The sequence below is a fragment of the Elephas maximus genome, chromosome 27 (assembly GCF_024166365.1).
Source record: "Elephas maximus indicus isolate mEleMax1 chromosome 27, mEleMax1 primary haplotype, whole genome shotgun sequence".
NCBI lineage: Eukaryota > Metazoa > Chordata > Mammalia > Proboscidea > Elephantidae > Elephas > Elephas maximus.
Window position 1 is genome coordinate 1,572,590 of NC_064845.1, and position 27,517 is coordinate 1,600,106.

The 27,517-nt window shown below is 55.7% G+C and overlaps 1 protein-coding gene across 7 annotated transcripts in view; it reads left to right on the plus strand.

Moving 5' to 3' along the window:
• Window positions 1-220: 220 nt before the first annotated feature.
• Window positions 221-27,517, plus strand: part of SCN5A (sodium voltage-gated channel alpha subunit 5) — a 110,485-nt gene continuing 83,188 nt past the window's right edge. For 5 of the 7 annotated variants that reach the window (XM_049870768.1, XM_049870769.1, XM_049870771.1 and 2 more), the window contains exons 1-6: window positions 221-493; window positions 3,295-3,413; window positions 14,700-14,789; window positions 15,016-15,144; window positions 21,849-21,940; window positions 25,781-26,011. In XM_049870768.1, coding sequence (XP_049726725.1) covers window positions 221-493; window positions 3,295-3,413; window positions 14,700-14,789; window positions 15,016-15,144; window positions 21,849-21,940; window positions 25,781-26,011 — 934 coding nt within the window. Of the gene's footprint in view, window positions 494-3,294; window positions 3,414-14,699; window positions 14,790-15,015; window positions 15,145-21,848; window positions 21,941-22,074; window positions 22,167-25,780; window positions 26,012-27,517 lie in introns of all 7 variants that reach the window. The other 2 variants (XM_049870765.1, XM_049870767.1) reach the window with 1 other exon arrangement.

The following is a 27,517-nucleotide window of genomic DNA, read 5'->3' on the forward strand; positions in this document are numbered from 1 at the left end:
AGGCTCTGGGTTTATCCAGGTCTGTGTCGGCCATTTCTGGCTGAAGGCTGGGAGCCTGTGTTCTGGGAGCGTCTTTGCAAATGTTGTCTGTCAGTCCATGCACTGTCGCAGGCCCTCCCTACCCCGGCTCTGCACTCAGCCTCACGTCCCATATCTGTGTCTTCCAGCCCCCCGACGGGCAGCGTGAGGAGAACCTGTGCCCCAGAAGCAGGATGAGAAGATGGCAGACTTCCTGTTATGTCGGGGCACCAGCAGCTTCCGCAGGTTTACCCGGGAGTCCCTGGCGGCCATCGAGAAGCGCCTGGCAGAGAAGCAGGCCCGCAGCTCGGCCGCCTCACAGGAGAGCCGCGACGGGCTGCCTGAGGAGGAGGCGCCCCAGCCTCAGCTGGACCTGCAGGCCTCCAAGAAGCTGCCCGATCTCTATGGCAACCCGCCCCGTGAGCTCATCGGGGTGCCCCTGGAGGACCTGGACCCCTTCTACAGCACCCAGAAGGTGATGCCGTCCTCTCTTACATGCAGCCCCTGCCAACCCAGCAGACGGGGAGGAGAGGCCCTGGCCTCCCTGTGGGCTCTGTTTGGGTGGGCCCCCCCCGGGGTTTCGGGGGTGAGTCATTGCTGATCTAGATTCTAGTCACCTCAGTTTGGAGCTCTGGGATATGAGGCAGGAATCATGCAGCCTGAGATGCTGGTTTGGTGCTGGGAGGAAGAGGAGGCAGCCACACTCAAAGCCTGCCTCCTTGTGGAGGAGTGGCCTTGGGTGGTCTGTGGTTAGATTTTCACCCCTGGAGGACTTTCCGGGTCCCCTGTTGTGTGTGAATTGGAGTCCTGCCTGAGTTGAGTTTGGACCCCAGGGCACAGCATGTGGGTCCCCTCTCCTAACTGAGGACAGCATGTACCCCCCATGCCCCACCCCTCTGGCAGCACGGAGAACTTGCAGAGGTTGCCTGGGCCAGGGTGGCTCAGGCGGGGGCCACAGAGCAGCTCCCCTGGGCTTTGTTGGTGGGGGGAGGACAATGGGACCATGAAGGCCAGTGGAAAGTCTGACAGGGCAGAGGGGCAGGTTTCCTTGGGTGGGGTAATTCTGCCCCTGTCTCTCCTTTTGACTGGGGCAGGGTGACTCAGGGTTCCTCCCAGCAGGGATTTCTACCCAGGAGGCCAGTCCCCCAGCCCCCATCTCAGATCCCTGTCTTGGGCTCACCTCTCAGGACCCTGTTCCCCAGCCCTGCTCCGCGCCAGGCCACGGGCACACAGGGCTCCTGCAGCAACTTGGTACACCCACCTGATTCACCCCACTTTCAGGCCTCACTGCTGGAGGAAGGCAGGTTTGAATTTGGGGTGCAGCCTTCCCCCAGCAGGCTGGTGCCAGAGAGGACAGTGGCACTCACGACAGTGGTTAGTGGTGGCTGAGGACGCCCTTGAGGGGCAGGCAGGTCCGTGCTCACAGTGTGAGTATGGCATGTGTGACGTGTGACTGCGAGTGTGACCACGCGGTAGACGTGAGTGCTGTGTCTGTGTCACCTGGCAGTGGGTGCCACTGCACATTGGAGACTAAAAGCTGAGGGTGGGTGTGGGGCATGTGTTTACCACGTGTGTGCACATGCATGCAGGTGTGAGCAGGTGTGGGTGTGAACGTGTGAAGGGAACCCCCCCCCAGTATACTTGCAAAGGCAGGAGAGGAGACCTGGAACCTGGTCCTGCTCCCAGGCTTCCACCTGGTTCAGGTGACTCAGATGAGGCCAAGGTCAGGGGCTAGGGCAGGTGAGGCTGATATTTGGGATTATCTAGGGTAGGTGGGCTTCAGTCATGGTTGGTCAGAGCTGGACGTAAGAATTGATATTGGGGTTGAGGCCACAGCTGGTAGTGAGAGGGTGGGTGGCCATTAGGTTGGAGTTGGCTGGGATCAGGCAGGAGTCATGGGGCCAGGTGGGAGTCACAGGGCCAGGCTGGGGTCATGGGGTCAGGCTGGGGTCAAAGGGTCAGGCTGGGGTCGTGGGGTCAGGTGGGAGTCATGGCATCAGGCTGGGGTCACGGGGTCAGGCGGGAGCCATGGCGCCAGGCTGGGTCATGGGGTCAGGCGGGAAAAATGGGGTCAGGTGGGAGTCATGGGGTCAGGTGGGGATCAGGCTGGGGTCATGGGGTCAGGTGGGAGTCATGGGGTCAGGCAGGAGTCAGCCTAGGGCTCAGGTTTTGAGGGCTAGTGGCAGTTCATCCTAAGAAGAGTTAGAGACACTATCTCTTCTGTCCCTGTGTCTACCAGGAATGCCCTAAGTGTGACTGTGGCCTCTAACCTTCTGACCCTCCTTGCTGACCCTTGGCCACGCTGCCCACAAACCCACAAGTCACAGAGTCCCCACAGCAGAACTTTGTGCCCTGGTATGTCTGGTCAGCCCAGATTAAATAGAACCTTGTACCACCAGCTTCATGCTTGGAGAAGAAAAACTCCAGAGCTGTGCCCACCACAGCCATACCTGGTGCACACCTGGGCAGATGGGGCGACTCCATCCTCAGGGCTGCTGTTGGCTCCCACCTGATGTGCCCTGGCTCAGCCTCCCACTCTCAGTGTCGGCTCCCACGCCCATTTGTGCTGTGTAGATGAAGTCTTCTGGAAGCTTGGGGAGGGAGCCTCATCTTAGGGCTCATGGTCCCTCTAGAGGAGACACTGGGTTATCTGCTTTGGGCTGGAGTGGGCCTGTCATTGGTCCTGGACTCAGGAGACAGAGTCAGGGAACACGTCTACATTTACCTCACACCTGCTCCTCTTCCTGTAGCCTTTCCCCATGACACCTCCTTCCCCGCCCCGCAGCCCCCCCCGCCACACCTCGTACCTGGTGAGGAGCCTTGCAGGGCAGGAGGAGTCAAGCAAGGAGAAGGGGAAGGAGGAAGTGTCAATCAACTGGACCCTTCTGGTCTCTGCTATGATGACAGCAGAGCCTATGGGGGAGTTCTACTCTGACTATAGGGTTGCTATCAGTCAGAATCGACTCAGTGACACATAACAGTATGAAGACAGCTGGGCTAGGCTCACAAAAGGCCCCTTCTTGTCAGGAACTCTAGTTTTTAAACTAAATCCCAACCTTCCCCTAAGTCTCACCTCACCCCATTCCCTCTATGGATGAGGCAACGAGGGTCCACTGAGCCCTATGCTGGCTCCTCCTCTCCCCTAGTCCCTGTTTGCTTCTTTCTACCTCTCACAGCCAGGACCCTAGGGCTCCAAGCCAACAGCTGCCCCCGACAAGCCTCTCCCCACAGGGCCTAGGGGCCACCCCCTCACCTGACACAGCTCTCTGTCCACAGACCTTCATCGTGCTGAATAAAGACAAGACCATCTTCCGGTTCAGTGCCACCGACGCCCTGTACCTCTTCAGCCCCTTCCACCCGGTCCGGAGAGCGGCTGTGAAGATTCTGGTTCATTCATATCCTTTGCAGCTAACCCCTGCTGGGTGCAGCCTCGTTTAGGGCTGGGGGTGGTGCAGGTCCTCAGCAAGCAGCACGATGGTCTCTTGGGAGCTGGTTAGACTTGCAGACTCTTGAACCCTCCCCAAATGGTCAGAACCAGCATCTGCATTTTAACTAGATCCCCAGAGTTCTCAGGCACATGAGTATTTAGGAAAATACTGTGAGTCTCCAGGATAGAGACATCCTGGAAGGTATACAGCTGAGGAGCCCAGAAGACATGGGGCCTACCCCTGTTTCCCTGTATCTGAGATAGTCTCTGAATGTACCTCCCACTGCACCCCTTGGCCTTCCACCCCCCACCCACTTGCAAGGACCTGCAAGCAGGTTGCTGGGGGCCCAGCCAAGGGAAAGCCGTTTCCCAGTGAAGAGGCCTCGAGTAGATTCACACGTGGGCATCTTTCAAGGGAGGCAACACTTGCTTTTGATTAGGTGTTGACAAAATGTTTGCAGCTTCAGAGTATCTCAAAGAACTCTGGTTAGCATTAAATTATATAAACCACAGCCTAAAAAAAGCCCAGGCCTACAGAGGGAGCGACAGGGGTGATGCTGTGGAGTAAAGGATTCGGACCCGTCTCGAGCCACTAGGGTGCTTTGGGCCTGGGGGTGCCCTTTGCCTCCCCCTCATCCTGCCTCTCATTCAGGCAGCACGTGGGGGTGGGGTGGCAGCACCCAATCATGTCTCTTCTCTGTTTGTAGACTCAGGGGTCTCAGTATCTGCTGTCGTGCCTGGGCAGCACCTCCTTGGGCTGTGACTACTGAGGTGGGCGTACACACACAGCCTGCCCCACTGCTGACTTCCTCAGTGCTGTTGGGCTCAGGGCTCAGCAGTGCAATTAGTTGTGGGCCTGCTGGGTTGGCCTGACAGGGCTCCCCAAGATCACCCCTCAGCTCTGTCCTCCAGATGGGCGTTTTTTTCTGATGTCAAGACCAAGGCCTCACCTATCAACCTCTGGGCAGGGGTGGGGGCCTTCAGGAAAACAGCTGCCCAGTGAGCTTGGCTGGAGTGTAACCCAGAGGATGCTGACAGACCAGGAACTTCTCTGGACCAGGGAGGGATGGGTTTGCTCCTTCATGGTGCCACTGTCTTCCCCTATGCCCCAGTGCCTGGTGCTGAACCCAGGGTGAACTCGAGGGGTCCCGTGTCTCATCTGTTATCTGTACGTAGATACGTTGTAAGATGCATGTGTCCAACCACGCTTCTGCTCTGTCCTCCTCCAGCTCCCTCCCGCCTTTCTGAGGGATTCCTGCCCTGTGCGTGTGTGTGTGTGTGTGTGTGTGTGTGTGAGAGAGAGAGAGAGTGTGTGTGGGGGGGGCGTGGGGGGGTGAGAATGTGAGTGTGTGTGTGTATCTGTGTCTCTGTGTATCTGTGTCTGTGTGTCTAGGGACACTCCCACATGCAGGCCCCCACTGTGTACCAACAGTGGTCTCGGGTGGGACAGACAGCGTGAGGAGGGGCTGGATTCAGGGGACAGCCTGCCACTCCCAACAACAGCTTACTTGTGAGGTGTGAGGGTCCAGATTTAATTCTGAGCCATTCCTCAGCTGCTCCTGAGCTCCTAGCGTCAGGCACTGTGCTAAGCGCCCTGGGGGCACTGAGCTAAGTACGACCCTGCCCTTGTCCCTTGGGAATTTTACAGCCCCCTACCCTAGTGGCGCAGTGCTTAAAGCGATCAGCTGCTAACCAAAAGGTCAGCAGTTCAAAACCACCACTGGCTCCGCAGGAGAGAGATGTGGCAGCTTCCACAGAGATCTACAGCCTTGGAAGCCCTATGGTGGGGTCGCTAAGAGTCAGAACCAACTCCTCAGCGGTGGTTTGGTTTGGGTTTGATGAGTAATAAGACAACTGCACGAGCCGTTGTCCTTCCTGCCAGACCGGGGCCCCTCCAGGGGAGAAGGACACAGGGCAGGAGGGCGGGGAACCTTCGCACGGAGTCTTACTTCAAGGACTGGCCTCCCTGAAAGCATGCTCCGGCTCTCACCTGGGGCCTCTCCTCCAGGTATCTAACCAACCCTGGGCTGTTTGGCAGCCACAGCAACCCCCAGGGACGTAGCAGCAGCCCCAGGTTCCTGCAGGGCCATGGGCTGGACCTGAGGATGAGAGGCGAGGGAGGTAGGTGGGCCAGGGAGGCAGTGTGGGCACTGGGGTCCCCAGCCTGGGCCGAGGGTCCACTGAGCTGTAGCTCTGAGGCTGTGAGGTACTAGTTCACCTGGCAGGCCCTGCTCGGAGGACTCTGAGCCGGCCTATGTCCCCCAGGGCAGCTGCCCCAGGGACATGGCTTAGGAGTGAGGCCCCATACCCGGCTCCTAGCAGCTGCCTTGACTCGGCTAACTGGGGGTGGAAGCACGTTGCTGGCCTGCAACAGCACCGCTTAGTGGGCTCACGGGTGCTGGGGGAGAGGAGGGGACCTAGACTTGTGAGGTTTGGAAGCAGCCCTTCTTGTCCTGAGCCTGCCACACTGGTAGCATCAGCATCCCGAGGCTCTTGTTAGGACTCCTGGATCCCGAGCCCTGCCCCAGAACTGCTGGATCAGTCTGTGCTCCAGAAGGTCCCCAGTGATTCGGGGCACACTGCCACAGGGCACTTGTTTCCAAATGTCAGCCCATGAGGGCCACCTCAGGCTCACCTCACCAGGGAGCTTGTTAAACATGCAGGTTCCCACCTCTTTCAGACCAGCCTCTCCAGCGTGTGGCCCCGTAATCTGCGGGCTCTCCGTGCATTTCTTTCTTCTTTTCTTTTGTGATTGAGATATTATTCATATAGGAGCCCCGGTGGTGCAGTGGTTAAGCGCTCAGCTGCAAACTGAAGGGTCAGCAGTTCAAACAAGCCGCTCCATGGGAGAAAAAACCTGGCAGTCTGCTTCCATGAAGATTACAGCCTTGGAAACCAAGTGAGACAGTTCTACTCTGTTCTATAGGGTCGCTATGAGTCAGAATTGACTCAGTGGCACACAACATAATCCATATACTATAAAATTCACCCTTTAAAGTATTCGGTAGTTTTAATGTGTTCTCAAGGTTGTGCAACCATCCAAAAAACAAACCTGTTGCCATCAAGTCAGTTCCTACTCATGGCGACCCCATGTGTGTCGGAGTAGAACTGCGCTCCACAGGGTTTTCAGGGACTGTGGTCTTATGGAAATGGATCACCAGGCCTTTCTTCGTGGCACCATTGGGTGGATTCGAACCATCAACTTTTCGGTTAGTACCTAGCACAAACCATTTGCCACCACTGTTAATTCCAGGACATTTTTGTCACCCCCAAAAGTAACAATCTCTGTGTTTCTGATATGTAGTCAGGGTCAGTGTCTGTGTTTCTGATATGTAGTCAGGGTCAGTGTCTGATTCACGAGCTTTCACTTTGCCCTCATTGTTGTATCTACTGAAACATCTAAGTCCCTAAATGTGCGAAGTCTGCGCCCTCTGGAAAAAGTGGGAGGAACCAAGAAGAAATTAAAAAGGAGACAGGGATACAGCCCCTGCTCTCAAGGAGGCTGCCGCCGGGCAGGAGAGAGCCCCATGAAGACGTTTCCAGGGGGCATGCCAGGGAGTGAGTGCGTGATAACTCCGCGTGGCTTTGCTGTCTGCTCCACGCTTGCAGCGCATCCCAGGAGGGGAAGCTGCCGATAAAGTAAATATGGATGTAGAATTATTTTTTCCTGTGTCTTTTTGTTACTAATCCTGCAGGACTTAATAAAAGAAACCCACTGGGCTCCAGGTTGCACAGCGGGCACATCAGGAGAGGCCTCACGTTCATGTGGAAGGACGCTTTGCCTTCCTGGGTGCACGGGCTCTGTTCACAAAATCCTCCCACGTCTCCACCAGACTCAAGTGGCCAATCAAGCCACATGGTTTGGAATTGTTGTTTTTTTTTTTTTTCCTTCATACTCATTTAATAGCACAAATATATGAAAATACCCCCCACCATTCATTTCTCTCTTTAGGTTTTTTGACTCCCTGGGGACTGAGGGCTTAGGCAGCCCAGGCCTTCAGGCATTTCCCTATCAGCCATGCAAGCAGTCTTTGCTGGCATTTGAATCACAAGGCTGACATGGTCCCTTTAAGGCGAGTGGGTGTTTGGGGACAATGACAGAACAGGGTTAAAGATGTTCAGCTGAGCTCAGGCCTGGAGAGCTGACGTTGGCCTCTGCTCACATGTGGCACCAGCTTGATCACTGGCCTGGAATGACCAGGCTGTGCAGACAGGTGTGCTCTGGCCAGTCGATAGGTGATTCATCTATCTCGTCCTGGCCGCGTGCTGAGCTCCACGGGGGATCTGGGGTTCTAGGGCCTTACGCACATGGACTAGGGCTCAGTCCAGTTAGGAGAGATCACACACACACAGGAGTGACCGAGAATACTGTAAGAGCCATCCTCAAGGCCAGGGGATCCAGGAAAGGACTTGGAGCAGGCACGTGGCAGAGACAAGCCGCTTGCCCCACTGTCAGCCGTGGCTGGGTCTGGAACAGTCAGCACCCAGGTGGGCTGCTCCTGTCGTTTCTCACCGTGGGACTCAGGCCGTGGCTGGCAGGACTGAGAAGGGCTGTCTGCCCTGGCTCCTCCCTGTCTTGACGTTGGTGGGCTTCTCACCTCTATGTCCAGCCATATTCTCAGGTCCAAGGCAGCTATCTTGTCCACACTTCTGCGCTTTGTAGAGGTGTGAGAGCCGTGAGCAGCCTCGCCAGAGCTGAAAACGCCTGCGCAAAGAGGGGCCAGATCTGTGCCTGAGCGATGAGTCCCCCTCAGTCCTCAGCCCACCTTGCTTTGCCAAGTCCAGCAGGGCTGGATGATTGCTGGAGGAGACAGCCTTCCTGCTGTTTGAATGCCTCTTGCAGGAAGCCTTCCTGCTGCTCCAGTGCCTCTTCCACAAAGCCGTCCTGCCTAGCCCAGCCAGGGGCATCTCTGGCTCTCATAGCATTCCACCTAGAGTGCTTCAGGGCTGTGGCTGTGATCCGAGGCCCCCATCACATAGGGCCAGGCATACATGCTCAGTTGGGGTTTATTCTTTTTTTTTTTCTTTTTTTACAATTTTTATTGTGCTTTAAGTGAAAGTTTACAAATCAAGTCAGTCTCTCACACAAAAACCCATATATACCTTGCTACACACTCCCAATTACTCTCCCCCTAATGAGACAGCCTGCTCTCTCCCTCCACACTCTCTTGTCCATTTCGCCAGCTCCTAACCCCCTCCACCCTCTCATCTCCCCTCCAGGCGGGAGATGCCAACATAGTCTCAAGTGTCCACCTAATCCAAGAAGCTCACTCCTTACCAGCATCCCTCTCCAACCCATTGTCCAGTCCAATCCATGTCTGAAGAGTTGGCTTCAGGAATGGTTCCTGTCCTGGGCCAACAGAAGGTCTGGGGGCCATGACCACCAGGGTCCTTCTAGTCTCAGTCAGACCATTAAGTCTGGTCTTATGAGAATTTGGGGTCTGCATCCCACTGCTCTCCTGCTCCCTCAGGGGTTCTCCATTCTGTTCCCTGTCAGGGCAGCCATCGGTTGTAGCTGGGCACCAACTAGTTCTTCTGGTCTCAGGATGATGTAGTCGCTGGTTCCTGTGGCCCTTTCTGTCTCTTGGGCTCATAATCGCCTTGTGTCCTTGGTGTTCTTCATTCTCCTTTGATCCAGGTGGATTGAGACCAGTTGATGCATCTTAGATGGCTGCTTGCTAGCGTTTAAGACCCCAGACATGGGGCTTATTCTTAGAAACAACAGATAATTCCATCCGTCCTTCTATATGGCATCTCCCCACATTTTATGGAAACCCTCGCCTCATTTGGAGGGTCCCTGGGTGTAATGAATGGTTTGTACTCATCTACTAACCAAAAAGCTGGTGATTTGAATCCGCCCAGAGGCACCACAGAAGAAAGGCCCAGTGACCTACTTCTGGAAAATCACAGCTATTGAAAACCCTGTGGAACACAGTTCTAATCTAGCACATGGGGTTGCCAAGAGCTGGCAGCTGGTCTTGTTTTGGTTACCTCCTTTGGTTTTCATACCTGCCCTGCAGGTGACAGTGGCCAGGCATTAGAAGGCATTCCCGTTTGGCACACAAGGGCTGAAGCAATGTGACTTATGCAGGCTGCTGGGTCTGGAGGTGGGAGAGGGGGCCAGGTGACCCTTGATGTCTTTGTGCAGAGGTGGTATAGTAGGGGTTCAGATGGAGGCCTGGACTGGGGTGACCAAGGGTCGGAGCTGCACTCTGCCCTTTACCATCTTTGTATCTATGTAGTTTCCTGTTGTTTTTATGGCCTAAAACAACACAAATTTTTTTTTTTAATTTTATTGTGTTTTAGGTGAAACTTTACAGTGCAATTTAATTTTCATTCAAAAAAATTTAAACAAATTGCTTGGTGACATTGGTTGCAATCCCCGAAATGTGTCAGCACTCTCCCCCCTCCACCCCAGGCTCCCCGTGTCCGTTTGTCCAGTTTTCCTGTCCCTTCCTGCCTTCTCATCTTTGGTTTTGGGCAGGTGCTGCCCATTTGGTCTCGTGTACTTGACTGAATTCAGAAGCCCGTTCCTCACGTGTGTTATCCTTTGTTTTATAGGCCTGTCTAGTCTCTGTCGGAAAGGTGGGCTTCTGCGGCGGCTTCAGTTCTGAGTTAGCAGGGTGTCCTGGGGGCCATGGTCTCAGGAGTTCCTCTAGTCTCTATCAGACCAGTAAGTCTGACCTTTTTTTGTGAGTTTGAATCTTGTTCTGCATTTTTATCCTGCTCTGCCCAGGACCCTCTATTGTGATCCCCGTCAGAGCAGTCAGTGGTAGTGGCCAGCCACCTTTTAGTTCTGAGCTCAGGCTGGGGGAGGCTGTAGTTCATGTGGTCCATTAGCTCTTTGGACTAATATTTTCCTTGTGTCTTTGGTTTTCTTCATTCTCCTTTGCTCTGGATGGGATAGGACCAATAGATGTATCTTAGATGGCTGCTTGCAACCTTTTAAGACCCCAGATGCTACTCACCAAAGTAGGTTGTGGAACAATTATGAACTGGGTTATGCCAGTTGACCTAGATATTCCTCGAGACCATGGTCCCCAGCCCAACATGAATTTATTATCTTATGGTTCTAGAGGCCAGAACCCAAAGTGGGTCTCACTGGGCTAAAAACAAGGTGTCATCAGGGCTGTGCTCCTTTCTGTAGGCTCCAGGCAAGGATTGTTTTCTAACTTTTTCCAGCTTCCAGAGGCTGCCCACATTCCTTGGCTCATGGCCCCTTTCATCTTCAACACCAGCAATGGCCAGTCAGGTCTTTCTCATATGCATCACTCTCACCTTTCTGCCCCTGCTTTTCTTTATAAGGACTTGTCTTAGTTATCTAGTGCTGCTATAACAGAAATATCACAAGTGGATGGCATTCACAAACAGAAGTTTATTCTCTCACAGTCCAGTTGGCTAGAAGTCAAATTCAGGACATGAGCTCCAGCTTTTTGTCAGCTCCAGATGAAGGTCCTTCTCATCAATCATCCCCTGGACTAGGAGCTTCTCAGTGCAGGGACCCTGAGTCCACAGGACGCACTATTCTCCTGGCTCTTGTTTCTTGGGCTTACGAGGTCCCCCCATCTCTCTGCTCACTTCTGTCTTTTATATCTCAAAAAAGATAGACTTAAGACACAACCTAATTTTGTAGATTGACTACTGCCTCACTAACATAACTGCAGCTAATGCCACCTCATTAATATCACAGAGGTAGGATTTACAACACATAGGAAAATCACATCAGATGACAAAATGGTGAGCAGTCACACAACTGGGAATCATGGCCCAGTTAAAATGACAGATGTTTTTAAGGGACACAGTTCAATCCCTGACAGGACCCTTGTGATTACGTTGGGCCCACCGGATTATCTAGGATAATCCCCCCATCTCCAGATCTGTAATGACATCCACAGAGTCCCCTTTGCTGTGTGAATTAGCATATTCACAGGCCCCTAGCATTAGGACATGGTCATCTTTTGGGGGCCGTTATTCTGCGTAATACGATATCCTTGGCCTTAACCTCTTTGTGCATCCATGAAATGGAGACAAAGTCTCCACCCCACAGGGTTGTTGGGGGAATCGGATGAGTTGAGGGATTCAGAAAACAGAGCCTGACACCTTGGAAGGGCTTACCGTGCATTCTTAGCATCCCAACGTCCATCTTTCAGGAATCGCCTGGCTTCCTCGGTAGATGGCTTAGCCACAAATCTGCGGGAAAGGGCAAGGGCTGGTTGAGGGGCTAACTGTCCAGTGGAGAAAGCCTTGGCAGGTTGGCTGGGTCGGGGGAGGTTGTGTGAGTGTGTGTGTGAGAGAGTGTGTGTGAGAGTGTTGTGAATATGTGTGTGAGGGTGTGTGTCTGTGTGTGTGTGTGTAAGGAAGTGGGAGTACTAACCCTTGAGAAATGGCAGAGGGAAGTCAGCTGGCCGTGGAGACTCACACAGGCAGAAAGTTGGGCAGGTACCAAGCTGAGCGACCTTGCTGACTGTGGAGCTGCCTGGTGACCAGGGAAAAATCAGGCTTTCTGGAGCCACTGGCATTTGAGCTGAGCAGTGGTGTCGTCCTGGTCCTGGTTTGATGAAGGGGCTTCCCAAAGCCTGATGCCCTCTCTTTCAAATGAGAAATTGGAGAATGAATTGTGAACGGGGGCCAGGTTTGGGATGCAGAGTTCCGAGCTGGATTCCCTAGCAGGAGGGCTGGAGGCTTGGAGAGCACCTGCCTTGTGAGATTCCTTGGAGGCCTAACCCCTCCACTGCTGAGGCACCCCCAGAAGTCAGCACCCAGCTCGGCCTGGCCTCAGGTCTGACGCCCTGGCCTCCCCACCGAGCCTGAGGCTAGGCCAGGCCATAGAAGATGGCGGAGCTGTGGTAGGGAGGAAAGAGGTTGTCCCCTGGAGCTCAATTACCCTGCTCCAGGGCAGCCTGTGGGAATCGCCTGCTTGGTAGCTGCTACGTGTGGGGCTGGGGTGGGGCGTGGTGTCAGGAGCCTGGGGGATGCCCAGGGAGTGGGAGGCCCGCCTCTCAGGTCAGGCCGTGGAGAGGGAGAGGGTTGGTGAGCACAGCAGAGTGCCCCTGTTCTGAACCTGGCCCTTTGGGGTGCCCTAGTCAGGAGGCCCAGAGTCGGCCCCCTGCTCCTCTGTGGAGGAGGAGCAGAGGAGGTCAGTCAGCTGCGCCCAGCCTAGAGCAGCGAGGACTTGGAGCCAGACAGTCAGAGAGCAGACAGGCCATGGGACCGTTCAGTTGAAGGAAGGGTTCACAGGATGCCGAAGACAGGCCTAGTGTCTGAAGAGCTCAGCTCTGGTGGAGGATGACCATTACCAGTCAGCAAGCAGCCAGACGCCCTAAGAGAGATGTCCAATGGCCTGGGTGGTGTGGCAGCAGCAGCAGCTCCCTGACCAGGAGTCAGGCCGGCTGCTCAGAGGGGTGCCCCTGCCCAGTGAGTGGAGCAAAGAAGGGTGAAGAGTTTGTGCAAAGGCAGGAAGCAGCCAGAAAAAAGGGACCCATCTCCCCCAGGGTCCATGTGTCCCGAAAAACCAAAAACCCAAACCCATTGCCATCGAGTCGATTCTGACTCATAGTGACCCTAGAGGACAGAGTAGAACTGCCCCATAGGGTTTCCAAGAAGCGGCTGGTGGATTCGAACTGCCAGCCTTTGGTTAGCAGCCAAACTGTTATCCACTGTGCCACCAGGGCTCTGTGTCCTGACAAGGTTGTGTTTTTCAGGCAGCAGAGCATTTCTTCAGAGAAGCCCCAGGCTAAAGCCCAGCCTGGGCTGCTCTAATACAGGTGGGAGGAACTGGTTGGGGGGGGCTGTCACCTGGCCTGCCCCTCCCCTCCTCTGGGGTCTGGGGTCCTCAGGGAATAGGCCCCACAAGGAACGCTTCCAAAGGGGTGTTTCAGGTGCCTGGTCCCTGCTGGGTCCGCTGCGAAGCTGGGACAAGACAGAGGCCAGCCTCGGTGGTGGCAGCCCTGGAGGGACTGGCTTCCTGGCCCCGGTGTCTGTCCTGGCAGCACTGGCCTGGCGGTGACCACCCAAGGGGCGTGTCTTAGTCCCCTAGTGCTGCTGTGCAGAAATACCAAAGGTAGCCGGCTTTAACAGATGGAAATCAATTTTCTCACAGTTCAGAAGGCTAGAAGTCCAAATTTGGGGTACGCCTCAGGGTAGGGGGTGTCCTTCTTTGTCTGTTACAGCTTCTGGTAGCCGGTAATCCTTGGTTCCTTGACAGCCTCATATGGCATCTGTCCTCCCTGTTTGTGCTCGTCTCTCTGTCTGTCCTACTGTTTATATGGCTCAGAAGTGGTTGGTTTAGGACACACCCGATGCTGATAAGCCTCACTGACATAAGAAAGCAAAGCCTATCTCCAGATGGAGTTACATCCGCAGCTATAACCCTGCTGTCAAGTGATTCCAGCTTATAACCCACTGCCCACTGCCATCCAGTTGGTTCCGACTCATAGCAACCCTATAGGACAGAGCAGAATTGCCTCCACAGGCTTCCCAAGGCTGCAGTTTTACGGAAGCCGACTGCCACGTCTTTCTCCCGCAGAGTGGCTTGTGAGTTCAAACCGCCGACCTTTCGGTTGGCAGCTGAGCACTTTAACCTCTGCACCACCAGCGTTCCTTTCCACAGGAGTCAACTCTGACTCATAGTGACCCCATACGGTTTACGAGGAGCGGCTGGTGGATTCGAGCCGTTAGGATTTCAGCACGTATTTCGGGGGGCACGTCCGATCTGTAGCAGGCAGGATCCAGGGGCGGTGGTGGACTCAAGCTGCTGGCTCCTGGCTGTTAGGATTTCAGCACGTATTTCGGGGGGCACGTCCGATCTGTAGCAGGCAGGATCCAGGGGCGGTGGTGGACTCGAGCTGCTGGCTCCTGGCTGTTAGGATTTCAGCACATATTTCGGGGGGCACGTCCGATCTGTAGCAGGCAGGATCCAGGGGCGGTGGTGGACTCGAGCTGGTGGCTCCTGGCTGTTAGGATTTCAGCACGTATTTCGGGGGGCACGTCCGATCTGTAGCAGGCAGGATCCAGGGGCGGTGGTGGACTCGAGCTGCTGGCTCCTGGCTGTTAGGATTTCAGCACGTATTTCGGGGGGCACGTCCGATCTGTAGCAGGCAGGATCCAGGGGCAGTGGTGGACTCGAGCTGCTGGCTCCTGGCTGTTAGGATTTCAGCACATATTTCGGGGGGCACGTCCGATCTGTAGCAGGCAGGATCCGGGGGCGGTGGTGGCGGGCGGCCCTGCGCTGTGGCTTTTCTTGACCCCGAGCCACACTCTTCAACATGCTGATCATGTGCACCATCCTGACCAACTGCGTGTTCATGGCCCAGCATGACCCCCCGCCCTGGACCAAGTATGTCGAGTGAGTACCGCGGGGCCTCTCCGCCAGCGGGCCCCGCCCTGCCCTTTCCACGCCTTGCCACTCCAGAAGTCACCCCAGAAAAGGGCTGTGTCCGGGCCCAGGACTCACCACTAAGGGGTCCTTGGCGAGCCCCTCCCCTCTTTTGCCGCTCCCGGTCCTGGCGAGTGAGCAGAGCTGTGGCATGTGGGCAACCTGGCCTGAGGGCTTCGTGGCCTCTCTTCCCCAGGTACACCTTCACTGCCATTTACACTTTTGAGTCTCTGGTCAAGATTCTGGCTCGAGGCTTCTGCCTGCATGCGTTCACTTTCCTTCGGGACCCGTGGAACTGGCTGGACTTCAGTGTGATTGTCATGGCGTAAGTACCCTGCTTGCTTCACCGGGCCGTGCCACGCCGGTCACGCCATGGGGTGCGTGCACCACCCCGGCCCTGGGCTGCCCCACCCTCAGCTTCCCACCATGGCCACACGCAGCTCTGCTCATGGGCTGGTTCTCCTTACCGCTGTGGCAGGAGACAGAGGCGAAGAGGCCCTCGGCTCATCTGGTGGGGAAAGAAGGATCCAAAATAGCTGAGGCAGGCCATGGTGGTCAGGTCCGCTGTCTCCTGTGGGGTGCGGTGGCCACCCTGTGCTCTGGGGACATCATTAAGATTCTGGTTTAGCATCCTCTGCCCTTTCCACCAAGAGAAACCAATATTACAACCCAAAATCCCCGGACCGCTGTCAACAGTGATCTGATTCCAAGGTGATTTAAGACTGCAGCTTCAGTAAGAGAAGGAGCCTGGAGAAGCAAGCAGGCAGTCCAAAAAACATGCCAGGTGTGCTGGCCTGACCGCTGCCTCTGCTCCCAGGCTCCAAGTGGTGCCTTTGAAAGTACCTGGTCACTCACCTGAGCAGTGTATCATCCACCAGCCAGAGAGGTTGGCAGGTTGGGGTCCCTCATCCCATTTTACAGATGGGAACACTGTTGCCCGGGACACACAACGAGTCCACAGAAGGTGAATGTGATCTCAGGCCTGCTGAGCCCCCACTTCCTGGCCTAGGAGGAGACCCATGCTGAGGGTTGGCGCTGCAGGCAGCACTCCACTCTGGGGGTCTCAGGCAGTGGACACTGTGTTCTTGTGGGTACAACTGACCAGGGCAGGCCTCATTCAGAGTTGTATTTAGGGGCTTCCTGAGAGCCTGGTGTGTGCAGGGAACCCTGTGTGTGCAGGACTGAACACCGCACCCCAGCAGGGAGCAGGCTGGGTGAGGTGATGCTCCCTGCCCTTACACAGCCCCCCACGGTTTCCTGACCATGAAGGGCTGGCTTTGGGCTAGGTGATTTCAAAGGTTCAGTTCAACTCCCACTTTCTGGGATTCTTGGATTCACTGAACCCACCTCTTCATGACAAAGTGTTTACTTAACCCCAGCCACAAGCAGGCCTGAGCTTAGTTGTGCTGTGGGGGAGCGAGGAGAGAAGGGGAGAGCTGAACCCTCCTATTAGGGAGCTTTCAAGCTGGTTGGAAAACCAGGTGATTAGAAAATACGTCAGAACCTGTGTTTGTAGATATGCTGATGTGAGCTGACCCCAGCCCTCCATTTTACAGATGGGGAAACTGAGACTCAGAAGCTACCACTCTCCAAATTCAATACAGACTTAGGGGTGGCTGGAGCTGAATGAGCAAGGAGGAAGGCAGTAAGAGATGAGGGTAGAGAGGTGGTGGGCTGGGGACAGACCGTGCTGGCCTCATAGGCCATGGTCAGATCTAAGTGCGTTGGGAGCCACCTGCTTTGCATTCTTAAAGGTCACTGGCTACTGGGTGGACAGTAGACTGGAAGGGAAGAGTGGAAGCCAACAGACCAGTTAGAAGCTGTAGGAGTAGCTGGAAGAGAGAGGGAGATGGCTGAGTTGAAGTGGAGGAGGTGAAACACAGCAGGTTCTGAATACATCCCGAAGGAAGAACCAACAGGAGACCCCACCTTGGTTTTTGGAATGAGCGTCTGGGTGAAAGGCGCTGCCTTTTTTGGGGAATGGAGAAGAATGGAAGGAGGAGCTAGCTGAGGGAGGAGGGGAATCCAGAACTTGGTTTGAGGTGTATTAAGTTTGAAGCATCCGGGAGAGATGTTGAGCAGGCAATTGGATGTTCCCTTCTGGAGTTGAGGAGAGAGGTCTAAGGCCGAGATACAAATTTGGAAGCCATCAGGGTCTAGATGGTGTTTACAGCTAGGAGGTTGGATGGGTCTCCGAGGAGTGAGTACAGCCTAAGGAGAGAAGTCATCTGGAGACTTCAGTGGGGGACGCTCTGGCATGTCAAGGTCAGGAAGACAAGGAGGAGCAAGGGAAGATTCCCAGGAACTGGACGGCGAGGCTGGAGGAAAACCAGGAGGGGTTGGTCTCTTGAAACTGACTGAGGAACGTGATCCAACTCAAAAAAAGGCCATGAAGAGGTCGAGTAAGGTGTGAACTGAGAATGGACCATTGGATTTGACAACGTGAAGGTCACCAGGGACCTTGACACGAGTGGTTCCATGGAGCAGTGGGGCGTCATGAAGTAGAGAAGGTCCGGGAGAGGGTGGGAGGAACAGATAGCACAAGCACAGACATCTGTTCTGTGGGCTGTAAAATCAAACAGAAAGTAAGGTGGTGGCCAGAGGGGAGTATGGGGCCAGGGGAGGATTTTAAAGAAGTGAGGTGTCTTTGCAAGCTGATGAAATGATCCAGTAGAGGGAGAGTTCGATGACGTAGAAAGGGGGGAAATTGCAGGAGCAAAGTCCTGGAGTTGGCTGAGGGGGTGGGAGCCAGCGCCCAGATGGAGGGTTGGCCTTAAGCACAGGGAAGAAAGGCAGACTTTCCTCTGAACGTGGAGAGAGAGAGAGTCAGTGATGAGAGAAGAAGGGTCGCTCTTCTGATTGATTCTGTTTTCTCAGTGAAATAAGAAGCAAGATCATCAGCTGAGAACATGGGGTGGGGAGGCCTGTCTGTGGTGTGAGGAGGGAGCTCTTCCTGACGGAGCCAGGAGGCTGCAGCAGCTTGAGAATGGAGCAGGGTCGCCAGGCTGGGCTGGGGCTCCAGAGTGCTCCATGTTGGAGGACAGCACTGCATGGGAACCCTGAGGGCCCATTGTCATTGGGAAGGGGCTTTGGGCAGAATAGAGGACAGTGTCCTCTCCCCCTCCCCTCCTGTGCTGGGGCCTGAGCAAGACTGTGTCACCACAAAGATGCTCCGAGACCCCAGGAAAAGCATCGCCTGGTTGATGCAGGAGCCAGGCTTTGACCTGTCCTTAGCCTGTATCTCCGGGATGTGCTCTGGGTGACTCAGGCCCTGGAGGAGTCCTTCTGCCCTGTCCCGTGGGAGAATCCCAGTCTTATTCCCCAGGGGTCCCCATGGGGAACCCTTTCACCACCCAGCATCACAGAAGAGCTGTGCCTTTTTCTTCAAGCCTTCTTGGCCTTTAAGCCGGGGGTGTTGCCGAGTGTTGCACAGAAATGGTACATGTATGTCCCATAAGGCTCAGGGTTTCGTCTCTCGGCTGGACTGACTTGGCAGCTTTGATTGACAGTGATTTCTGCTTTTGATTATGAAAACAAATTAACTACTGCCTCTGAAATACGTGCTACTATCGACGCTAGGGGCTCCTACCCATTGCGAAACCCTTTGCCGTCGGTTCCAAGTCATAGCGACCCTATAGGACAGAGGTGAACTGCCCCATTCGGTTTCCAAGGAGCGCCTGGTGGATTGGAACTGCTGACCTTTTGGTAAGCAGAGGGGCTCTTAGGATAATAAAGAAGTCTTTACCATAGGAAACTTTGATTTAATCAGACCTCCCATCTGCTCCCCATTTCACAGATGGAGAAACTGAGGCTCAGGGAGAGCCTACCACTTGCCCAAAATTATAGAATGATGAACTGCAAAGCTGGGACTGAAACGTCTCCTAACTCCTAACCACAGGATAGATGGAAGAGACCCCCAAATCCGATGTTTCTGACCAGGTCTCAGCCTGACCTGCCATCCCACCCAATTTAAAGGTAGTGGGAGGGTTGGAGGGGGTGCGGGGAAACCTCCCAGGCTCAGCTTGTGACTCTCCCGCCACAGCTCTCCCTGTGGCCCCCTCCTGGCTGGGCATTACCTGTAGTTAGCACAGCCTCCCACCTTCTGGGGTTGTTATGGAAACCAAACCTGGAGGGGAAGGGAGGGAGGGCAGAGAGGAGATTGTCCATAGCTAGCGCCATAGCCCATGGGAGTTGCCTAGCAGCCCTGGGAGCCCGGCAGGGGGACAACATGTGTTGAATGGGAAATTCACACAGCACCAGAGATGACAAGGGTCTACCTCTGGCTGCACAGCAAGATGGGGTAGGGCAGGAAGAAGGCCAGGGTCTGCCTCTCCTCAGGACCCCTAGCTTGGCCTCCCAAATGGCTCCCCGCTACACTGGGGCTGGTGTGATGGGGTGGAATTCCCACCCACCACCCTCTTCTCCTTTGTGGCAAGGCCCACAATCCCACCCAGCTGTCTGCTCCTGTCCAGGAGCTGGGCCGTAGCAGAAGGAGAATGGCCAGCCGAGAGAAGAAACCCTGACACCCCGATGGGCCTACGCAGCCTTATGGGACATAGACGTACCATTTCTGGCTCCAGCAGTACCCCATCACTGCTCAGGCTGGCCCTCTGCTACACTCAGGGGCCTTCCAGGAGGCCTTGTCCGGGTCTGGCGTGGGAAGAACAGGGCCCAGGCTCTGGCTGGTATAAGTGGTACAGCCCCTCATGGGGCAGGCCCTCCCAGACACGGCATGCCCTCGGGACCACCAGCCCCCTCCTGCTCTCAGCCACTCGGCTGGCCAGCCTTACAAGGCTGCTAGGAGAACAGTCACCATCCTCGCAGTTCTGTCACCAGCCCGACCTTGTCACCCTGAGATTCCGCCTTCTCTGTACTCAGCAGCAGCCGCTGAAGGGGTAGAGGATGAGAGGAGGGCCAGCACTGTGTGGGGACACAGCAGTGGGGCAGCTTCTACACCAGGGAAGGCAAAGGACAGGCAGAGTCTAAGCTGAAGGCACCAGGGGACAGGCTGGGTCTGTGAGTGACAGCTAGGGAGAAGCAAGGACAGTCAGTTCCCTCTCTGATCTGCTCCACTCACTCCCTGAAACCAGAAGAGGCAGCCTCGCAACCAGTGTCCTGAGCAAGAAGGAGCTGTTGCCCCAGGCCACCACGGTTCCCATGTGATGGCAATGCCGGGATGGCAATATCCCAGGCTCGGCTTGAGAGTCCCGGGGCAGCACCGTGTGGGGACAGATTCCAAGCCTGAGAGAAGAACGTGGGACAGAGGCCTGAGGGTCTGAGCCATCACAGAGAATAGAATCGCTGTCAAAATTCAGCGGGAACTTGGGTCAGTTTAAGAGAGATTTCTGCTCCCTCCTGGAAGACAGAGCGCACATTGGCTGCTGCTCTGGAGACAGACATGCACCTGAAGTGACTCCAGGGGGTGGAATGGAAGCCACCGCACAGAAAGGGCCTGGTGTAGCCAGAGGCGGGAAAGCGCCGGGAATGTGGGTGCAGACTTCTCATCTCCGGGGGGTGCCACGGGTAAGCGGGGAGCAGCACGGTCCTCGGAGCCTCCGGAAGATGCAGAGGAAGGACGCTGTGAGTGGGTGCAGAGGAAGTTGGTTTCATCCCAGTGTCGGTCAGAGCTGGACCAGGCGGACCCACTGACCCAGGACCCTGAGTCCTGTCAGTAGGCACCACACAGCTTGCAGGTGAATCAGATGCTCCGAGCAGAGCAGAGGGGCCTGCAGGTGCAGACTGACCGGCAGACTGAGCCCAGCCAGCCCCTGTCAGCCCACCTTGGCACTCACCCGGCGTCACAGGGCTGCCGCCCTGGATCTGATGTCACTCAGACACCCTGGTCAGACACCCCGGTCAGACACACGGCTGAACACCAGACATCCTGAGTCCGATGCCCTTTGTTAAACATCAGACACCTTCGGTTAAATGTCAGGCACTTTGGAGCCGAAGTCCTTGGTTAAATATCACAAGTCTGTTGTCCCTGTCCCAGCAGCCTCAATCACACACTGTCCGTCCATCTCTCAGACATCCTTGTGGTCATGTGGCCCATCCACTGCGTGTCCTCACACCCTGCTTGGGCAGACCCTGTCCCCCGAGACCAGCTCCTCCTCTGTGTCTGTGGAGGCCAGGAATGGGACAACTGCCCAGGCTCCAGGTATGAGCCCCACACCACCCAGCCCTGCTGAGCATCACTCGGGCCACACAGGGCAGACCCCTGAGGTGGGCTGCTCGCCTCCTAAGGTCCCTCCTCCTGTGGAGACAGACGCAGGACACCGAGAGTCCTGGGGTGAGACAGTGGCTAGATTCCTGGAGGAGGGGCCAGCTTCACCTGGGACCCCTCATGCTTCTTGTTGACTGTTGGCTGTAGAGCTGGGTACCCAGCAGCCTGCGTTCTCCTCTTCCAATGCCTGTCTTGGGGACTCAGAGGACTTTCCATTGAGTGCTTGAGCCATCTATCCCTCATGACTCCAGGACTTCCTGAGCAGCTCCTCGCACAGGGATTTGTGGCTGGGAGGGGAAGCCCGTGAAGACCCAGCTACCCTCCGCTCCCTGAGGTGGTCTCAGCCAGGGCTTCAGGGTCCCACAGTTGGAACAGCCAGGCACTTGCTGAATCTATGCCCCCTCTGCGACCAGACTACAGAAGACACAGAGGAAACTAGGACCAGGAACCCACTCGCTTCCTCCATCACCTGACTGGAGCCTCCTGGCAGCAGAGCTTCCCTCTTGGCTGTGGCGTGTCCCCAACCTCAGGCCCTCCCATGCGGTCCCCAATGGCACAGAGAATGTGGCCGGTTTTTATGGGAACATCCCAAGAGAGCTGCGCGGGAGCTTGCTCTGTGGCCAGCCATACAGCACCCACACGGAGGTCCCCCGTGTCGAGAGGGTCGAGATCAGGAAGAAAACTGGGGGAGTCCTGGGACCACCCACAGCCTTCCCTGCGGGAGGGGAGAAGGGCGAGGGCGGGTCGGGGAGGGTGGCCTATGGTTCTGCTTTGTAATTCCCGATAACTGTGGTTTGATTCTGCAGGTATGTATCAGAAAATATAAAACTAGGCAATTTGTCGGCTCTTCGAACTTTCAGAGTCCTGAGAGCTCTAAAAACTATTTCAGTTATCCCAGGTAAGGTGCCAGGCTGTCCTCTCGGGCCTCAGCCACAAGTGACTCTCTCTCTGTCTCCCCGCCCCTCGTCTTCTGACCGTGTGTCCCTCCTGGCGTGTTGTCACTGTCTTGTGTGTGACTTTCCCTTGTTACAGATACACAACTGAATTTGTGGACCTGGGCAATGTCTCAGCCCTACGCACCTTCCGAGTCCTCCGGGCCCTGAAAACTATATCAGTCATTTCAGGTGAAAATCAGGTTAAACGCCAAGGCTGGAGGGACACGCCCAGCCTTACCAGCCACCTGGGAGCCAAGGCGGCCCTCGGGAATGCCCCTTCGAATGTGCCTGTCACCAGAATACCTTTCCCAGAGCTTGGGCGTAGGGGCTGTGGGCGGTGGGCACAGCTGTCCCCCCAGAGCCTCAGAACGGGCTTCAGACTGCCCACCCCAGCAAGGGCCATCCTCACAGACACCCCAGAGGGGCTCAGAGCACCCCACGGCAGGGACTGCAGTGAAACCAAGCTCCCCAAGACAGAATGCCAAATTCTTCCCAAGATAGTCAATTTCTTTTCCAAACCGAGCTCAGCTATTTGAGTGGCTTCAAAGCTTGTACGTGAATTGCTTCAGCCTGAAGCATTACCCTGTGATAAGGAAACCGAGAGAACTGTGTTTGAGAAAACCCACATACACACAGAGAACCAAAAGCGAAAGCCCAGGTGCTGTCTCTGCCAGCTGAGTGCCCAGTCCCTGCCTTCTACGCCCTCTGATGATAAACCCACAACGGGAGCCCCGGTGCCCCTTGGTGAAACAGCGTAATCTGGGGACAGGCGTCTTCGGGCCTTGGCGTCTAACGGCCCTCACTGCATGGTGCGATAGGGGTTTAGCAAACCGTGCATGGTAGCCTCAGGAAGAGATCCTCCTTGACAGATGTTGGCAATTGTACCTGGGAAATCTCCGAAATCCAGGCGGCCTCACTAGAAAGCCCTTCCCCCTCACTCGTCCAGGAAAGCTCTCCAAAGACTCGTGATAATTTCCCAGTCACCTTGCGTGATAACACTGGTGCTGAAGCTGAGAGCCACCCAGGAGACTGTTTTATCCCAAGTATTCATTCACTTTTCCAGATTAAAGAGAGTCCAAGCTCAAAGGTCTTCCTGCCATAAGGCACTTGCTTTTGGAGGGGCTGTGCCCAGGGCTCCCTCCCAAGCCTTTTCTGAACGCATCCACACTGAGAACTGGAGAAGGGACTTCGTTTATGAAGGTGGCTGAAGACAGGTTGCATGCCACCGTTATGGGGATGTGTTAAAACTCAAGGGAAGAATTAGGTGGACCAGATGGCTGCATCCCTTCCTGATTTGGGGAGTAGGTGGTTCCCAGGTCCTTGGCCTGCATTAACTATTGCTGCACCCAGGAAGACAGGGGCCTGGCTCTGAGCTCCCTCTGGAATTCAGACTCCCCGCAGTGGGTTAATTACCTTGTAAAAGGAGCCTCCACTTAGGCTGTGTTCAAGCTGAATGTCACACCTGGCCTGTGAACCCACTGTGGGTTGTACGCAGGACCCACCTGTCCCCTGCTTGTTGTAAGGGTGCCGTCAGGTCGATTCTAACTCTTAGTGACCCCATGTGACAGAGTAGAACTTCCCCGCAGGGCTTTCTAAACTGAAATCTTTCCGGAAAGAGATCGCCTTGTCTTTTTCCCTTGGAGCTGCTGGGTGGGTTCAACCAACAACCTTTTGGTTAGCAGCAGAGTGCTTAACTGTTGCACCACCAAGGCTCCTCTGTCCCCTGTAGCCCTCCCCCACAGATCAAGTAGCCCAGACCTTTGCCAAGAGCCAATAGCGTGTGAGGCAGTCTGCCCCCAGACAGTCCCATGGGACTACACCATTGACACAGACGTCACTGGGTCTTGGCACACACATATGTGCTCAGCAGCCTGCCTGTCCTCTGGAGTCCCAGGGATAGCTTCTCAGCAGACTACCCAGCAGAGTGTGGATACACACACTTACACAGCAGTTAAGAAAAGATGTGTTTTAGTCTGCTTCATAAGAAAGGCTTACAGAAGAAAACATTTCTCAGTCCTGAGGAAAAGGAGGAAGCCCCTCCCCCCCCACCAGGCCCAGCCCCACTGGATCTTTTCTAAAACTGCCCGCACCCAGTGAGGGTGCAGACAGACCCTGAAAGCAGTCATTACAAATAGGCTGTGGTCACCATTCTGGAGGACTTCCTGGAGGAGGTGTCCCCCAGCTGAGTCTTAAATAGCCTAGGTCCTCTCTGAACCTCAGCTTCCTTCCCCTTAAAATGAGAGTGAAGTCAGAATGGTTGCTTTCCTACCCCAGCCTTTTAGGACATCAGTGGCAGAGAGGGTCTCCCCCCATGGACCCCCAGGACTCATCCAGAAAGAATCCTGTAATTTCACTGGAGTCAGTCTTGCCAGGAGTGAAATCTGTCATCCACGGGAGGAGCATTTAAAAGGGTGGGTCTTTGCACACCACCTGATTTCCTTGGGGCACTGTCTATGCAGACAAGGTCAGGAGGAGCCTCCCTGAGCCTAGAACTGGATAATTTGGGCCAAAGATACCGCAGCTTGAGTGTCAAGGCCGAGTCCCATTTGAGTTTGTGAGCTGTGCCCCCCGCCCCTCACTTTGTTCCCCGTGTGAGCCAGGGTCTCGAGGCCCATGAGCAAGACCACGTGAGTGCCGGCCGAGAGCACAGACCCCATGCTGGGATGAGAAGTCCCACCACCACGTGGTACCACCCTGCAGGGCCCCCCACTGCCAGGCAGTTGCCAACATCTGCCAGGACGATTTCAACTGTGCGCACTGAGTGCCTCTGAGCCTGGGCGGGCGGCAGCATCCGGGCACCACGGGGAGGATGCCCTCTCCCCTCTCAGATATCTTTGCCCGCCGCTGCCTCCTGGTCTCTGGGTCACTGGCACAGCAGCCACGGGTGCTCCTAACACATTAACTGGCTGGACGATGGATGGATGGAGCTTAACCTGAGATCTGGCCGCTTGCGGGACTGCGGGGGGCAGGGCCCTGCTGCTGGTGGAGGAGCCCTTGGCTCCTGATGGTCACTCACACTAGTCGCGGGTCGTAGGATGGTACCCAAGGCCAGACTGAACGAGCTTTTCTGTCTCTTTGCTGTGTGGGGGGCTGGCTTCCGTAGGGAGGTGGGCCGGGCGACTAACAGATCACAGCCTCTCAGCTTTGGGGAGTGTGGTTGAGCCCAGAGGGACAGCAAGTGGGGAAGATGCCATATAGGTTCACCCCTCTCCTGCCCCAGAACTTTCCCCAGAGGTGGGGCTCGAGGACAGAGGCCCCTTAGGACTTTACCAAACCCTCCCCTCAGCCTCCAGCACATACACGCCAGTCCCCAGTTTGTCCCCAGGCCCTGGGTCCCTTAGCTTCCTCTACCACTTAAGACCCCCTGGGCCATCAAAGATCACTGGTCCCAAAGAGAGCAGGGGCAGAGGACTCCTACCAGGGATAGCTGAGTCTCTCCTCACCTCAGGCTGAAGACTGAAGCCCTTCCCTTGCTCAGGGGCTACATTTAAGGGGTGAGTGGCAAGCCTTGGGACCAGCCGGAGGGAGACAGACTTTGAGTGTTTGTGGCTTCAAGAAAAACAGCATGTTTCACAGCCATGTTATATATTTGGCTGGTGAAGAGGAGAGAGGACCAGGGCCCCCTCTGAAGGTACGAGACCAGGAAAGAATCCCAGAGGCTAAAGAATAGGGGGCTTTGGCCTTAAATGCTCAAAAGAAGCTTCTCTCCTTTTGCCCCCATCTCATGGCTGCTGATTCGGCCCCCAACCCACCTCAACTCAGGACCCCTGAGGTGACCTCACACTCCTTCTCACCTCCCCCAGGCCTGAAGACCATCGTGGGTGCCTTGATCCAGTCTGTGAAGAAGCTGGCCGATGTGATGGTGCTCACGGTCTTTTGCCTCAGCGTCTTCGCCCTCATCGGCCTGCAGCTTTTCATGGGCAACCTGAGGCACAAGTGTGTGCGAAACTTCACGGTTCTCAATGGCACCAACGGCTCAGTGGAGGCCGACGGCCAGGTCTGGGACTCGCTGGACATGTACCTGAACCATGAAGGTGTGGACTCGTTCCCTGCCTGACTGGGTGTCCTGTGGCCCAAGGAGGTCTCTGTGAGGTGACCAGGGCCAGGGCACCTCCCACATAGACCTCTCCAGAGCTCAGGCCTCCAGGGCCCTTCCTGCCCCACCAGACCCCCCGAGACCCAGCTGCATGCTGAGGGACCCCAGACCCTGCCCTTTGGGGCTCCAAGGCAGAGGCTAGGAGGGGAGCAGACTTGGGGCTTGCCTTGGTGACATCCCAGGCTGAGGGGACGGTGCTCGAGGAACAGGAAGGATGTAATTCAATGGAGAGGCAGACGGGGAACCAGGCTGCAAGGTTTAGAGTGTGGGGAACGGTGCGGACGGCCTGCAGAGGAGCGTGAGCTTGGGGAAAGGTTGGACCCACAGCCGGGTGGTAGGTGAGACCTCAGAGTGGAGGCCCCACCCGCCGGGCAGGGGGATTTCCCAGTCGACTTTGGTGTTCCTCGCTAGGATGCAAATTCCACATACATGTACCCCCAGAGCACTGCAAGAGGGTGGGAACAAGCTCGGCGATGGTACAAAGTGGTGTGAGCCCCTCTCATTGTCTCTCCCTGCCCCCGGTGGTTGGCACTTCCCTTCTCAAGGCTGATGGCCAGCACCTCTCTTGACAAGCGCCATCCATCTAGATCAAAGGTGGATTTCAGGCTAGGAGGACGTGCTCCGAATCTAGAGCCTCTTGCATAAGACAGCAACCCACTTGGGCTGCCACCACATCTTTCTCCATGGAGCAGTCCACTCCCCCAAAAATTACAGCCTTGGAAACCCTATGGGGCAGTTCTACTCTGTCCTGTAGGGGCACTATCAGTTGGAATCGACTTGACAGCAGTGGGTTTGGCCATATAGCAGTGGCTGTGTGACTTCATTGTCACCAGAGTCCCTGGAGGGCTCCTCGAGGCACAGATTGCTGGGCCTCACCCCCTGGAGTTTCTGAAGCAGCAAGCCTGGTGTGGTGTGTGGCAAGTTGCCTTAATAACCAGTCCCCAGATGAAGCTGATGCTGCTGGTCCTGGGTTCACACTCTGAGAACAGCTGCCCAAGACGAAGGCAGGCAGTGGTGTGCAATGGGGACTGACAAATGGCCACAGAGAGTTGAGGACAGGGCCTGGAGTCCTGTGTCTCACCTGGACTAGCCCACTCCCTCCTTACCTCCGCATCTGAACAGACCAACTTGTTGCCACGGTGACTGCAGCAGGCATCACTTCCGCCATTTTGTACATGGCAGAGTGGGGCCAGAGCTGGGCAGTAATCTGCCAAGACCAGGCAGTGACTCAGCAGCCAGGCTGGAACTCTTCCCAGACCCCTGCCTCCTAGTTCAGGGCCTCTCCTGGCCCTTGCTGGCCCCCAAGTGGTTTGGACAGGGCCGGAAGCTACCCTGTGGGGACAGCTGATCTCTGCCAAGGACTTCCTGTGTCCCCCAAGCACACAGGGGACATCGGCAGCTGGAGGTGTGAGGAAGAGCAGGAGGAAGGCCAGGGAAGCAGCCA